Source organism: Microplitis mediator, chromosome 3 (assembly GCF_029852145.1).
Source record: "Microplitis mediator isolate UGA2020A chromosome 3, iyMicMedi2.1, whole genome shotgun sequence".
NCBI lineage: Eukaryota > Metazoa > Arthropoda > Insecta > Hymenoptera > Braconidae > Microplitis > Microplitis mediator.
The window spans coordinates 5316519-5333665 of NC_079971.1; the positions used below are offsets into that span (position 1 = coordinate 5316519).

A 17147-nucleotide genomic window follows, 5' to 3' on the forward strand; every position below is an offset into this window, starting at 1 on the left:
GATCGTTATTTACAAGTATAAAATTGCCTTAGGGTTTTACGGAATGAGGCGACGATGGCCTCGTTTCCGAATACGAGGCCTGCTTTGACGGGACATCCGATGTAATATGGCTGAAGCCGTTGAGCTTTTGATAACAATCTCGTCCCTTTAACCTCCTGTCTTATACTCAATCCTCATCTTCATCTCTCATTTACTTTTGAATTTACTACCTCAAAGGTTCTTCACTTCTGAATAATATTTTTTTATGGCGTTATTAATACCACGCTTTTATTTTTTAAATTATTCAAATAAAGATCAAACTCCTCTTACGAGTTAAATGCTGTTTTAGTTTTTATACATTTTCGTTATGAAATTTTATCTTTTAGTGAATGAGATTTTTTTTTTTACATATTAGAGTAGACATTTTGACGGAGAGGACGATGTATAATTAATTGATTTTCGATAACACGATATTTGAATTATATATATTCAAAAATTCAATCGTTGAAATCGGAAAAAATTATGTAGCAAAAGTTACTTCAGTTTTTTGATAAATTCGTTATGGTATAAATTTTTTTAGTTAAAATGATTCTTTTGACGTTAAAGTAGACATTTAAATTAAGAAAATGACGTACAAAAAATTGATTTTCGATAATAGGAAGTTCAAATAATTTAAATATTTTAGAAATGAATCATTGACATTTTAAAAAATTGGTGTAGCAAAAGTCACTTTAGTTTTTTGATAAATTCGTCATGAAATAAATTTTTTTAGTGAAAGAGACTTTTTTAACGTTAATCTAGACATTTAAACGAAGGGAAAGACGTATAACAAATTGATTTTCAATAATAGAAAGTATATGAAATCGAAATTGAGAAAAAATTAAATAAACGAAATTTGAAAAAATAGGTGTGGCAAAAGTTACTTTAGTTTTTTGATAAATTCGTTATAAAATAAATTTTTTTAGTGAAAGAGACTTTTCCATGGTTACAGTACACATTCAAACGAAGAGAATGGTGTACACCAAATTGATTTTCAATAACAGGAAGTATAAAAAAGAGACATTTAAATATTGAGCCTGGTATCGATGTCTGAAAAGGTTGAAGTAGCTTTAAAAAGGTCACTGATCTGAGATTAGTAGCCAGTGGAATCCTCTTTACTTGTATTCCACTTGAAAATAGAGTCTTACACGTGTTTATTTTCCACCCTAGTGTCCCTAATCCAGCTTGTCCAAAATCTCATATCCTTAAGAAGAGTATGAAAAAAAAAAATGTGGACTAACTCGGAGAGACTGAATACATTGGAAACGGGGATGCGATTACTCGTTGAAGCGACGGATTTATTGTAGGAAATTTATGCCGTTAAGATGTAACGTGTGTCTTTGGAAAAAGTACTCAAGGGGATGAATGTGAGCCTGGGAGGAGTAAATGTGATATGGGAGCGTGTTGGGGAAGAAATGAATATGATCGAGCTTCAGAGGACGGGGTTTTAAAAATAAAATAAAAAAACAATGTAAATTTTTTGACATTCGACTCGCATGTTGGGGTGGTAATGGCACGTCTACGACGCCTTAATGGCCCTTCGTCTTCAGTTTTACGGTCGATTATCGCCCTCTGAACCCTTTTCACTATCGCGTACACCGCTTCAGTCTGTAAAGAAGCTAAGATTTTAACGGGGGCTGCCCGAGATGGGGGTATAATGGTGTAAAGGGAATTGTGGTATCATCGTAAACTCACTAACTCACCCCATCATACAAAATCTTATAGTCTCTTCTTTATATTATCCAAACAATGAATTCAGATGATCGTAACCACTTTTACTTTTTTTTTTAATTTTTGAATATCACTTAATTTATAACTTTATTTTTTCTTCAAAAACTTATCGAAATCCATAGAAAATTATTTTCAATTCAAAAAATCACGAAGTAGCGAACGGCTGCCTCCAACTAGTCGGGTCGCGGTTCGAATCCCGTCAACTGAATTAAAATTTTTTTTTTCTGTTATCTATAAATAATTTTTTTTTTCATATATTCATCAACAAATAAATTATTAATTGAATTAAAAAAATTTATCAAAAAATTATTTTTTGATAAAATGGATTCGACGTTGCGAATAAAATAAAATGTAACGAACGCGTAAATTAACAACTCACGCGTACAATCTCACATTACTATCCAATATCTGAGTGTATATAAACATATATATATATATTTGATTGGTTATACATCAAACTCGTTTTCACTTGTACGAATATCCGGATGCTTGACTGCACGCCATCGCTCAGGGATCTTGAACTAACGAGGGGTACCGGAGTCCATCAATTTTAGTAATGCTCAAAAAAAAAAAAAAAATAAAAATAAAATGAATTTAATAAACTCAAAAAAATAATAAAATAAATCCGTCTTTTATTAACTTTGATTTTTTTTTTTTTTGTCAAGAAAAAAAGTCAATAAAGAATCTTGATTAGTTGTCTGGGACTTTTGGTGGTTAGTTAAGAGCACGTGTAAAGAATTCGGAATCGGTTGGTTAGAAAAGTAAAAGCCTAAAAAGGGTGGCGGTAACACCGAGAAACGAAATTGCGAGCGTTGAAAAGGGTTGATTAGGGATTCGACTGGGGTAGTTCAATGTCTTCAATATTCTAGTGTCAATTTTTTTTTTCCTTCATAAATATGAGGAAAAAAAGTAAATAGGGAATTGATGGATCGTCTGGGTTTAATTGGATGATCGATTGAGGCTTATTTAATATTTTTGTTGATACGCGATTCGGATATCTCTAACTCTTAGTGAAATGAAAAGGGGTTGTTTTGAGTTAAGGGTTAACTCACAATGTATGTTTAATATACGGCCGGCACGTGAATATAATTCGCGGTGTAAATCATCCGAACAATGTCTTAATGTCCCGGTCATGCGACGCCCAAGACGGAAAATCCGGGCTTGTGTTTAAGGTTAAAGAGTGAGGGTGGGGGAGGAAGGGGGTGTATTATAGTACGGGTGTTAAGGAAAAGGGTGTTACCAAATAGAGAATAACCCCCGACTACTTTCTTGGATGCATTCAAAGGGAAATAAATTAATGGCTAAGAATTTCAAAGCTAAAGACTATTTCCGTCAGGTTCTATTTCATACATTTTTGTTATACATATATAATTATTTTAATAAATATATAAATTATACGGGAAAAAGGGAAAATATTCATTGGGGTAAGTAGGGTCACTAAAAATATTTTATAATGAATTCTACAGAAGTTTTCATTGATAAATTAATTAAATTTTGATGAAATAATGAAATAAAAATTCGTAGGCGGCCCATTTTACCCTTGTATATTTTTAATGACAGTCATAATAGTCTAATTATGGCGGCAATAAAAACAACATTTTTAAAAAATTCAATAATAAAATTTCTTGATTTGATTAATCATTAATTTTTTTTTTTTTTAATTAAAAATTGAATCATTAGAAATTTTTTTCTGTCTTCATCTCGGTCGAAGCGGCTTCCATTCAACATTTAATATTTTCTATAAGTTTTGATTTGTATCTATTTTCATAATTTCCCGTCAACTGATAACTTTACCTCACATCGAACTTAATTTAAAAAAAAAATTATTATGTGAATAATAGCAAAGAATTTTTTTTTTTTTATAAGAAATAAAAAAAGTCTGGTAGTTAAAATGGAATTTTGTGGTACATGGGAGTATATTGTATTTAGTAGATGGTTTTCTCGACAAGCCTTCTACTTTATAGAATGTATTGTATCTTGCACCCCTCGGTTTCCCGCATCTTTTCACCATTCCACGAGGCTACGTAGTTGTTCTTGCTATCTACGGCCGCTGGAAATATTCAAATGAATTTCTAATCTGCCGCAACTCAGACTTTATATAGAATATACAAGAGTTGAGATAGGTACTTACTGTACTTGTTAAAAGGATAGGGGTACTCTCAAAATCAGGAGGCGAAAAATAATACAGTTTAATTTTATCTTGATTATTAACTATCATTATTATTTTTTATTCTGTTAAAATAATAATTTGAAATTTTAGTGAGGGTAAATCTTTATTTTATACACAACCAGAAATTTTATGTTAAATTCAACACACATGGTAAGAAATATTTTGCGGATATCACTATGCCAGTATTGGCGTGAACGCCATACTGTATGCACGGAGAAAAATGTTGGCTCAAAACCTAGCAATTTTTATTATGCTGTCGACCAAACTTGAAACAGAAAGTAAAGTATCCAAAAAATTACTATATGCTCTTGTAAAAAATTATTATACTGTATCACAACTATTATAATGTATGAAAGTAATTGTTATTACAGCTTATCGATGAGTGTCTCGCGCGAAGTAAGTATTATGAGACAGCATAATAATTTTTCGTATGAGCATAATAATTTTTGGATGCTTCCCTTCCTGTTTCTAGTTTGGTCGACAGCATAATAAAAATTGCTAGGTTTCGAGCCAACATTTTTCTCCGTGTGGTATCGGAGATTTTTATAGGTTATAAAATTGTATGCATAGATGATTCGACCATTGCGGGATTAGTAACATTGGCGATAGTTGTCACGGACGCCGCAATGTCAGTATGGCCGTCAGGCCCTTACTGCGTTGCCGTATCGAGAATGCTTCTAGCCGATAAACCTAGTCTAACGACATCTATATAGTTTTGGTGGTAATACGATAGTATACATTGATTGACACGTCAGAAATTATGGCGGGAAAAACTAGTAGCGTTGTGCCCTCGGCGTTGAAGTATGGGTATCAGGGCCATGCTGTTTTGTCGTGCCTGCTATGCATACGTGTGAGCAATACAATAGCTCCAGTACTATACAGTATAGTAAATAACGCCATACGTCTGGGAGTCGTTACAATACTGTCTTGGAATATTTCACATACAATTTTAGTACCTGTCTTGAGACCATACCAGCATGGTGTTGAACGCCATACATTTCTTACCGTGCAAATACACAAATTTTAGTGTTAATTCAACACATTACGTTTGTGTTGATCTGTAACACAAATTTTATGTTAAATAATTGAACACAAAATCTGTTATTTTGACAGAAAATTTGTGTAAATTTAACAGACTTTTCGTGATAAATTTAACTAATAAATATAAGCACATAATCTAACCAACTCAAGTACTGATCTACCCTTAAAACAACTTATGTCAATTTAGCAAACAATTAGTTCGATTTTCTGTGACTTTTTTAAAAAACGGGGCTACAAATTATCCTCCCGTAAAATGAGAATAAAAAAATCATTGAACCTGATCATAAAAATATTCAAGTTATCTATGATTATATTTAATTGTAAATCAATTATAATCCAAGTTTTCTTGCAGACAATGCTGCTAAATTGCTTTGCTTGGTTGTAGTAATGAATAAACACGCGGATGTTTAGCTAAACAACACAACTTTTGTGTTAATTTTCGAATAACACAAGAAATTTGTTACATTACAGATTTTCTAATCATTTAACATAAAAAATCAGTTAAAGTAAAATAACACAAACGGTTCGTGTTGAATTAACAGATTTCATTGTTGAAAATGAACACAAACAATTTTTTAACACAGATACACAAAATTTCTAACTGTGTAAAGAATGTTATTTATCACATATTTTTTATCTCGTTAAATAAATTAATGATCATAATATTAATAATATAGATATTTATAAAAAAAACTATTAAATCTAGTAAATGATTCGATGAGTAAGAGAACTGTTAGTGACGCTTAAGGGGTTGCGGATCGTCATCTTCTGAGAGAAAAGGTTTGCACGGCCACCCGTAGTGTTAAGCCTAGGGGTAAAATTCACAAGTTCCTTTTCTTTACACCCTAACACACTCGTTACCTCTTTCCGCTTTTCCCAATATCCCTAACACTCTCAACATTCTCCACATCTCCATTGCCCAAAAGAAGCGCTAAACCTCCAGCCGAACGTCTCTTTAATGCTCTTAGTTGTCACGCTTCTTCGAGTCCACCCTGCATCCCTCGTGCCGTTTCCTGCCGAGCTGGATAAATACCTGCCACGTCCAAATTACTTCTCGCGAATACGTTATACCCCACTCAAACACACTCACTTATTTATTCCGTCTCAATGAGTTCGTTTTTTTTTTTTTCTCGACACAAGAAGAAAAATTTTTTGTCTTAATTATTAAAGACTATTAATTTATCCAAAATAATAATCATTAATAATAATAATAAAAAAATAGTTAAAAGAAAATTATCTGGTGGCAATTGACTGCGTGGTACTGACAGATAGCAATTAACAACAGTCCGGACTCTCGCCTCCACCAAAGAGACACGTCGTTAAATAATCGTTTCTACCCTTGTTGCTATTGCGACTCCTGTTACTGTATCGTACCCTTTCAACCCGTTAAGACGTTTATTTAACGAGTGAATCTCTCGATGCTACTCAATTTACCAATCGCCATCCGCGCGTCAATGCCAGACATTTTTTTTCCACTTAAATTTTTCTGCCTCTTCTTCCCTTTTTCCGAGGAATAAATAAAAAAATAATAAAACCAATTGATGACACAAAACATTATAATATATAACGCATAATTAAATTTACAGTAATAAAAAATTTTTAAACGATTACCCTTAAACAATAAGACATAATTATATGATAGGGGTTACGAACCCTTGGGGTAAAAAATTTTTTTCAACTCCTTTTCCGGCAATAAAACCCCCGTGAAAATGGGGTAAAAAAAATTAAAGATATATATGTATATATATATATTTATGTACTGCGTAGACCCTTGTACGCGAGAGATACGTTACATATATGACACAAAGTAGGTATGGGGTTGGTACAGTGCATGTGAAATAGCGGAGCATTATGGGCATTACGAAAATTCACCCCTTAGTTTCACTCACCGACCAACAACCGGCCTGTTATTACCGCGTATATCATTCTCATGTTCTTTACGCGGTTGGAGATAACGATACGGGGTTGTAAATACGAAATTCCGGCTTCTGAAGAAGGGGTAGTTACCCCCATGACGAATAAATAACTATTACATACTTATAAGAGACTGCGTTTTTATTTTCGCTGCTTGCTTTTTTATGGACAAATATTATTTATTTATTAATAAGCATGGGGAGGAAAGGTGAGGAGTGGGGGTTGATGGAAATTAATAGTCTGAATTAAAAATTAATGAATTGGGGGCGAATTTTAAAAAATAAATATTTGGCAGGAAATTTGAAATTTGAAATTAATTTTTAAAATATTAAAAAAATTGTTTTGTTAATGAGTGGGAAAAAGAAAGTGGGGGTTAATAATAATTAATTATTTGAATTGAAAATGAGACTGGAATCGGGAAATAAAAATCGGGCGGGAAATTAAAATTTTTTAAAATTTAATTTCAATAAGAGGGTAAATTTTTTTTAAGCGGAAAAATAAAATTTTTTTTGGGGAAAGGGGATGTTTGGAATCTAAATGGCAAAAAAAAATCAGGTAAAATTTTCAGAGACATTTGTGACAATAATTTAAGATGATTACCTTCTATACGTTACTTCTCACCCCGAAACCTCAATTCCAAGCACTTTTGTCTCATTGAAGGGGGGAAGGAACGAGAAAAATCGTCGTTAGACAAATGGGATGTTTTATCTGGCATTACGTCTTTTTATTTGAGCTCAGATTACAACCCGTCGGTTGTTAGGGGGTAAATTCCACGATCGGGGCAGGAGGAAGCCTTAAAAAATCTGAATGAAATTTATCTTACTTGAATTGATATCACTCTAAATGAATTCAATCAATTTGCATCCAAATACATTTATCATAAAAATATAAATTTACATTTAGAATATTATTTTTTTTCCTCCCCTACATTTTAAATTTATAAAATAAACCCATACCCTCATTTTTTTTTTAATCAATTCCAAGAAACATTTAAGACACACGGGTTCGGATTTTAGTTATCAATTCAAAACTCAAACGTGGACCAATCAATTAGTAATTAGCGCCGGCCAGAGTAGACGGAAGTGCCCTCAAGGATGCAGGGTCGCTCCCTGGGCGAGTTTGTCGGGGGTAAAAGTGGGTTTTGAACTACGGGGGAAGGACGCGGTAGAAAGAAAAAGGGGAGGGAAAGAGGTTAGTGACTACATGAGGGTCCAAGGAAGGGGGGGGGCGAGAAAGCGAAGGGTTTAAAAAGAGAGTGGGTCTTTAGCGAGTGCAAGAAACTTGAAAGTTCGAAACTTTACAGTTCTAGCTTCTAATTAGCGGACAAACAGTTTGCCGCGGGATACCCAGAAAACATGGTGGGGTAGTTAAACCCTGTTTGAATTACTCTTACTCGTCAAATCGACCATTGACCCACGGAATTTATTTAGTTTTTTATTTTTTTTAATATTATATTTTTAACGTCATAAATTATTGAGGATAACTTTTGAAAAATATTTACTCGCGATTAATTTTTCATGGTCGAAGTTTGATATTTTGACAGTTTAGATGGATTCTAATTATATTAATTATTTGAGTATTCAAATGTAACGTTAAAGTGTCATACATATTTCTGAATTATTTTATCGATCTTTTTAAATAAATGTTTCAGTATTTCAATCAGAATTATCTTTAACGAGTTTAATAAAAAATGTTTATGAATATTTTATAACTTATAAACTCAATAAATTTACTTGTTATTTTGAAACATACAAAATTTATAAAAATTGATCTCTGTCTAATGAGAGCCAAGTAAAATAGAGATGATAAAAAAAAATCACTTTTTTAAACCTAAAATTGGATTTATTTTTTGTCAATTAAAAGAAAACAGTGGCTTTGAAAAAGTTTTTTTTTTTCGAGACAAAAACGGGGTGTGGAAAAAATAATTACTTTTGGAAAAGTTAAAAAATATGAAAATTTTAATTTTAATAAAATTTGGTAGTTAGTTTAGTGACATTAAAAATTTTGTTTTACATTTTTAGACAAAATAGGATAAGATGGTTACTATCAGAAATTTACGTAAGATATAAAATATTTTGTGAAGCATTTTGAAAATTTTAATTTACTCAAGGAGGATCAGTAGTGTGGCCGCTTAAAAAAAATGATTTTTGGGAATTTTTTTAAAGAAAACTACTGCATGGAATGTTTTTATGTTTTAAGGATATATTTGTGGATATATATTGAATACAAAATAAAATTTTCGGACCAAAAAATTCAAAATTCAGCGAGTTATTCGCAATCTCTCAATGCTCCAAAAAGAAAGTCCCCCGCTGCTGCAGTGAAGGCGACCACAGTGCAGGAAATCAAAAAAACCAAAAAATTTATTAAACTTGAAGATATCTCCCGTACCTAGACCCTCGGGCTAAGAAAAAATTGAAATTTAACAAAATGGTGGAATTTTTAAAAAAAATTTCAAATTTCGCGTGAAAATTTGATGATTTTTAGCCTGGCAAAATTACGTATTTCATCCGATCGAAAAACTGGAGGTTCATGGTACGTAGAAACATATAAAAGAAGCCGCACTTCGAATCAAATCGATCGGATGATTTGTCTTCGAGTTATAACTGCAGCAATTTTGAAAAATGTATTTAAGAGAACCGATAAGCGGCTGCTCTTCAGATGGCTGTTACTCAAAAAAATATTCGAGATATGCACTAGAAATTGTAGTGTTATTTTTGAAGCTATAGACTATTGAACCATGCAAAAAAATTGATTTTTTGAAAGTTTCACACTAGTGGTCCCCCTTAAACAATGGCAAAAAATTATGTTTTTTTAAAATTATTAATTAATAGAGTCAAGTACAGTAATAAACTTGAAATCACAACTAAGGGATAAAATAAGTCAGATGTAGTTGAAGTGTAAGCATTACAAGTGATTTTGAGTAAAATAAATGGTAATTTTGAATCAAAAAGTAACAAACAGATTTGACGCATCTGGTGTTTAGCGGTTTGGCTGGTTCTAGTTTGTAACTAAGGACTTTATAGCGAGTCATAGAGAGTAAGTGAATGCTGAATAGAAGATACGAGTGTACAGCAGCAGTTGCTGTAGAGTAGTGATCAATATTCCTTAGCCCGTTTGGCCGGAGAGTCCGGATTCGTACACCCCCTCCTATCTCTCTCTCTCTCTCTTTACTTCACCACTTCCTTCGCGGAGTGTTTCTCACCCACCTCAGGCTCGAACCCAACACAAACTGACGTTATTCCTCCCCTTACCCCGGTAACAGCCCCGTTCCACCCTCGTCTTAATTAGGAGTCTGAATCTGCGGCGGACACGCGTAAGGGGTTTGCTAGAAAACCTCCCCACTACCCCCTTATGTTCTATCGTCTCTGCTATGCCTTGTGTCCGAAACATTATTCCCAACTTTCCAGACACTGGAATTTTTTTTATTTTATTTAATTAGACTTGAATCATAAAAAAATAATTAACTCATTATTATTTTAATGCGATGAAGTAAAATATTTTTGAAATTTTTAATTTTGAGTCGACGCGAATGTCATTTAGGGCGGGGGAGTTTAAAGGAGAGAAAACTTCTCGTAAGACTTTTTAAGGAAAGATTGAGGAGAGGCAATAAGGGGGTGGACAGAAAATCTTGCAGGCGCATCGATAACGTCAACATAATTAATTATCTTTCAAGTCGCATTGCAAAGTTTAAAAAAATTGACAGCTTTGTAAATTGTGTTTTATAAAGACACTTTTTGTCAACTGAAAATTTTTTTCATCCCATAAATTACTGAGAAAATAATTTCTCAGTCTGCAATAAATTAAAAAAAACAATTAAATAAAATTTTAAGTAAAATTTTTTAATGAAAAAGACTAGAGGTGGCAAGGAAATAATTTATAAAATTTGTTTTTGTTACAGAGTCGCCTCCAACGAGGCGGGAGTATCCCCGCCGAATGATGAACAAGGTAAGAAATTTATTTTTAAATAAAAATTTGATTCCACTGTTGGCCGCAAATGAGAACGAAATTAAATTCCAATAATCCGATTACAAAGAAAAAAAAAATTAACCATCAATAATAAATACATATGAATATTATTCTGCAATTAATATATTTTATGTCTCGATATTTATATATGTAAAATGAGTACCCTAGTTAAAACCCAGATAAATAATTAAATTAACTTTTTTAACATTTTTAGATACTAGATCAACTCGTCTGATCTCATTTTTTTTTTTTCATCACTTATTAATTGCATACCCTAATGAAATACTATCAATTAGTCTGATAGTTTCACTGTAAAAAATCAGGAGTGAATACGGATTTTATTTAAATCCGAATCCATTCCGTTACGTGAAGTTGTGAAGTTTTAGAAAAAATTCCTCCGACTACGGAGTAAATACGGAGTTTGGTTCTTGATTTTTTTTAAATCCGCGTTCATTGCAGTTCGGTGTTTGAGTATTAAAATAAATTCCCCTTCAGAGTGAATTTTACTCCAAGGGGATTAAATAAATACACACACACACACACACACACACACACACACACTTAGAAATTTTGTGTTAAATTCAACACAAATCGTGTGGGGCAAACGGTCTACACAAATTTTAGTGTTAATTTAACACATTGCGTTTGTGTTGATCTGTAACACAAATTTTATGTTAAATAATTGAACACAAAATTTGTTATTTTGACAGAAAATTTGTGTAAATTTAACAGACTTTTCGTGTTAAAATTAACTAATAAATATAAGCACATAATCTAACCAACTCAAGTATACTGATATAACCTCTTAGAACAACTGATGTCAATTTAGCAAACAATTAGTTCGATTTTCTGTGACTTTTCTAAAAAACGGAGCTACGAATCATCCTCCCGTAAAATGAGAATAAAAAAATCATTGAACCTGATCATAACAACATTAAAGTTATCTATGATTATATTTAATTGTTAATCAATTATAATTCAAGTTTCCTTGCAGACAATGCTGCTAAAATGCTTTGCTTGGTTGTAGTAATGAAGAACGCGCGGGAGTGTTTAGCTAAACAACACAACTTTTGTGTTAATTTTCGAATAACACAAGAAATTTGTTACATTACAGATTTCCTAATCACACTCTAAAACCAAGTGTGTTACAAGTGTATTATTTTAACACATATTAAATGTGTTGTATGTTTAAGGCCGTAAACAAAACTATAGTTTTTAGTAGTCACTTAAAACACGTTTCACGGTGTGTTAAAAATCTATAGATTGCTTATGGCGTTTCATAATATTCGGCAAGTGTCTTAATTTCGACTACACACTTGGTTTTAGAGTCCATTTAACATAAAAATTAGTTAAAGTAAAATAAGACAAACGGTTTGTGTTGAATTGACAGATTTGCGTTGAAAATCAATACAAAAAAATTAACTAAGTACTTTTTTAACACAAATACACAAAATTTCTAACTGCAGAAATCACGTCATCCTCTCCGGACTTAATCCTCATTCACTCCGTAAATCGTTTAGTCTTCTAACCCACGAAAACCATATATTTAGTTTTTCTAAATTTATTTTTACATATAATTAATATCGTAACAAGTTAACAGGCAATCAGTAACCACGGACGATCGACCCAACGCGTTTAATCGGTTTTTCGACTAGCTCAATATAATAATCGCGTGCGCACTTCAAGGGTAGCACATATATATTACTTTATATATACATTTAGTCGATCAGACCACAACCATTTCTTATATATCTATATATCTATATAAAATAACCCCAAGCGCTTGGGCGCCCAACACATTTTTTGATAGACCCGTAGGTCTCTACTCAGTAATTGTGCAATACACGAGTCTTGACGGCGGCAATTACCTCGCAAACTTTTAGCTCTGTAGCTAAAAAAAAAAAATCAATCAAACTCTGATTTTTTTAAATATTTATTTTTTCTCCGTCCAAACTCGAGTATTCTCCATGAATCAAAAAAAAAATGTAATGACTATAGAGTTGTTCTCCGAGAGGTATATACAGTCTCATTTGTAAGCCCTCTACGTCTTTAGCCTCCCCTCATTATGCATTGCACATGAGAAAACTTGCCTCGAGACGGTTCGTTCATCCCCTTGCCCCCGGTCTCCCTTTAACCCCCGACGCGGGCGTACAACCGAAAGCTTTTCCTCTCTCACCTCTTTTACTCCGCTCATTGGCTCACGGTCTTGCTTTTCGCGCTTGCGACTTTCGCGTACCTAGACTTCTTTATAAACTTTTAATGACGGCAAAGCCCAATCGAGAAAACGCAGACGATATAGACTTATATATATGAGCATGTACAGTTGTGTTAAGAAGTTAAGTCTACTTGGTGAGAGGTAAAGTGGAAAAAATAAATTATGTTATGTTCATTGAATATCAATGATTGTTGGTATTTAACTTTTTAAAATATTTTGTCGGACTATAGATGTCTAGAGGTAACACGAGGTCATACACTAAGTCGGGTGTTTTTTATTCATTAGTTTCGAACTAAAATTAATAATAAATGACGAGCGGCAACAGGAATAGTTTCTTTGAATATTTGAAAATATAAACAAGTTGGAAAGACACTAGACACTAGTGTTATCTAATATTTATTGCATACCGCAAATCGAAGTAATGAGTAGTGCTTTACATTCTCACTTGAAATTATGTCGCTGATTTACTGACTTTAAATGCTGGCTACAATTTATATAAAAGATTGATGGGGTATAAAGAGGATACTTTTACAAAAGGGCATTTTAATAAATAAGTCTGAGTATTTAAGGTAATAATTAAAAGCTTTATTTTATTTTTATTTTCATTGATTTCGGTTGCCCGTTCCTGCGTGATCGCAATAATCTTTCGGAAGACTAAATTAATATCACTGATTCTTTAAGCGTCAGCTTTAGATTTTTGAACGAGAGAACTCTATTTACTATCAGAACTTGAATCCTTTCGGTTTGATTGTAATTACTATTTTAAGCCCAAAACCGAAGGTATGTTACAATTCAAGCCGACATATTTGTTTTTTTACCTGTTTTTGCTATCTACCGGTGACAGCACTGGCGCGGCGGTAGTTTAAAAAATGGTGACTGAAAAAAAGCGGTTGGTTTTAAAAAATTTAATCGGACAATAAATATGACAAACATATAGACGGATTTGATATTAACGCCGATTAATAATGAATTGAAAATTTTCATATTTTAGTTACTTAATAATACTTATCCGAGTCGAAATCTAAGGCATACTTTTAACTCAAGTGAGCATTGAAAACCGAAATTAGATTTTTTAGGAGATAATCATTGTAAAAGCTTGAAATGGACCGACTTAGACTTACAAAGGCTTGAATTAGACCTACATAGTCATAAATTGTAAAACGAACGTAACTAGACTTAACAGAAGAGAGGACTTGCAAAGAATACTACGAAAAGGTAAAATTGTTAAATTTGCGGACTACTGGAGAATTGATGCAAGTGATCCAGTCATCTCTCCAGTGGGCTAATGACACCCAAATGTGGATTGGGTCCCACAGACAGCCTGGGACTAACGATATATGTCTTCGTAGGTCTGATTCATACATTTGTAAGTCTAAGTTCGATCATTTCAAGCTTTTACAATGATTATGTCCTAAAAAGCCTAATTTCGGTTTTCAATGCTCATTTAGATTCAAAGTATGCCTTCTATTTTGACTCGGGTAATCACTCAGTATCAAAGTCGAAAATAAAAATCCAGTAATAATTTATTAATTTCCATAATTATATTTATCATAACATGAGCATTCGAAGTGAGCATGAAATTTTAAAAACTTTTTAGTTACATAAATAATTATCACATTTTTACATATGAATAATTATATAATGTATATTATATGAGATTTCAAATATAATATTGATTGAAAAGTTCAGTGATAGAAATTATGCACGTGTGATTAAACAAACTAAAGATAGCTCCAAGTCATGTGAATTGACAAAAGTACATACGTACGAATGAATAGATAAAGAGAACGGTATATATGTGTGCAAATATAAATATATGTAAGGTAAGTGGAGAAAGGGTGAATATAGAGGGTGGCAAAAGATCCAAGGTGCTTTCGATTTGCAACAAATCATTCAAGCATTTACGCCCGGCTGCCCGCCCAGTTGAATTAAACTTTCGTAGAACTCGCGAGTTAAGTGATGGAAGGAGTTGCTTGTGAATCCACAAGAGGGTAAAGGTATGCGTATTCTCATCTAATCTAACCTTTTCCATATATATATACACACATATATTTCGTAAACTAAAAGTTACTATTCCAATAATAGTCTCATTCGAAATGTAACATTCCCAAATTATATAAGATTATAATGTAACGTGGGATTTTGTGTGACGTGGGTTATAAACACGTGATAAGAATTATTTTACTGCTAACAGAAATAACGGAAAAGATAAATATATATATATAGATATAAAGGAGGTCTTAAAGCATGATATCGTTAATGTCGACTTATAGTTGTGGTCAGTTGCAAGCCCGGATACTATTTCCCACGTGTGTAAGATGATCATTCCTTACGAGCTTTCGAGAATAGTGTAAATTATATTTAAGGACTATACGTATTGTTAGACCCTTGTTCAACAGACTAAACTATTTATTGCTTTGGATAAATAGAATTAAAATACCAATAGATGTCCCTGATATTTATTTAAGTGAAACTATTCTTTTTTTTTTACTTAAGGAAGGGTTTGGCAGAAGGCCCCGTCCAAAAATTTGATCAAAAATTTTTTTTTGGCGAGAGGCCGTTATGCCTAAAAATCAAAGTTTTTTTTCTGGGGCAAAATGCCCATGAATTTGTTCGAAATAGGACGAAAGTAAACTGATTTCGGGGGGTTGTCTTGCCCCAACCTTGCCTATGTTGAAAAAAAATAAAATCTCTTAAATGATTTAATCGAAAATAAAATATTAAAAAATTAAAGTACCTGTTAAGTGAAAGAAAAAAAAAAGTGTTGCACCGCCATTTTGCCACTCACCTCATAAAGGTCCTTAATAAAAATCGCAATCTAAACAAGCTTAATTTACGCCTGCCACATAATTACCAGCCCCCAAGGGTCTGGGGTTTCGGTGGTGGTAGAAACCGTTGGAGCCGCGGTAGGAATATAAGGCAAGCCACTTCTGACGCAGTCTGAAAGCGAAAGAGGTAAAAGAGGCGGAAGAGGCTGTAGAAAACACGGTGGATGCTAAAGTGAAGCAGAAGAACCCGGAGATACTACTGTTGAATAAAGACAGTTCGTCGCAGGGTACAAGGGGTTGAGGGAACTAAAGAGTGTAACTGAGACGGAAAGTGTGCTCTGAAAAATCTAAGAGGCGTAAAGCATTAAAAGGGTTATATAACATTCATTAGGAGCAGGTCAGCCTTTGTGAAATTTCCCTTGGAAGCTATATACCCTCACTTTCTCTCTCTTTCTTCAGCTTATTCATTATTTCTCTCTCTTTTCAGTTATCGCTGTCTCCTGGGCGTACAGTCATAGTCATAGTCATGGTCATAGCTATAGCTATAGTCAGCCTAAGTATGTGTGAGTGTGTGTGTGTGTATGTGTGCTACGGAAACTAGTATAGGGATGAGGCAGACGAGCTGATGAAGATGTCGCACACGCCAGGGACTCCGGCCAGATTACTCGGTCCGCAGCCCCGGGACCCTGGTCAGGGCACATGCTAATTGCTTTATTTGACATCAAGAAATAATGTACCCGGCTACTGCCGTTACTACTGACCATCCTATTCTCATTCTCATACTATACTCTTACTTCATCTACTCCCACTTACTCATACCTCATCTTCATTTTAGTTACTCTCTTTATTTCATGTTCTCTTTGAACCTTTAGTCATCCATGCATATTTCATTTAAATTATTGATGGACCAAAATATTAAGACCCGATCGGCTGCCCAATTTCAAAACAATACACGGAAAAAACAATAAAGTAGTGGCAACTCTACGGGATAGTACTGAGTACTATCCCAGACAGTAGTGCATACACGGTAAGAAATATTTCGTGGATATCACTATGCCAGTATGGGCGTGAACGCCATACTGTATGGTATCGAAGATTTTTATAGGTTATAAAATTGTATGCATAGATGATTCAACCATTGCGGGAATAGTAACATTGGCGATAGTTGTCGCGGACGCCGCAATGTCAGTATGGCCGTCAGGCCCATACTGCGTTGCCGTATCCACAAAGCTTCTGGCAGATAAACCTAGTCTAACTACATCCATATAGTTTTGGTGGCAATACGATAGTATACATTGATTGACACGCCAGAAATTATGGCGGG

At 33.4% G+C, this 17147-nt stretch overlaps 1 protein-coding gene across 11 annotated transcripts in view; it reads left to right on the forward strand.

Moving 5' to 3' along the window:
* Nucleotides 1–17147, forward strand: part of LOC130664387 (mucin-5AC-like) — a 324309-nt gene that overhangs the window by 241957 nt on the left and 65205 nt on the right. For all 11 annotated transcript variants that reach the window (XM_057464205.1, XM_057464214.1, XM_057464206.1 and 8 more), the window contains one exon: nucleotides 10773–10819. In XM_057464205.1, coding sequence (XP_057320188.1) covers nucleotides 10773–10819 — 47 coding nt within the window. The remainder of the gene's footprint in view (nucleotides 1–10772; nucleotides 10820–17147) is intronic.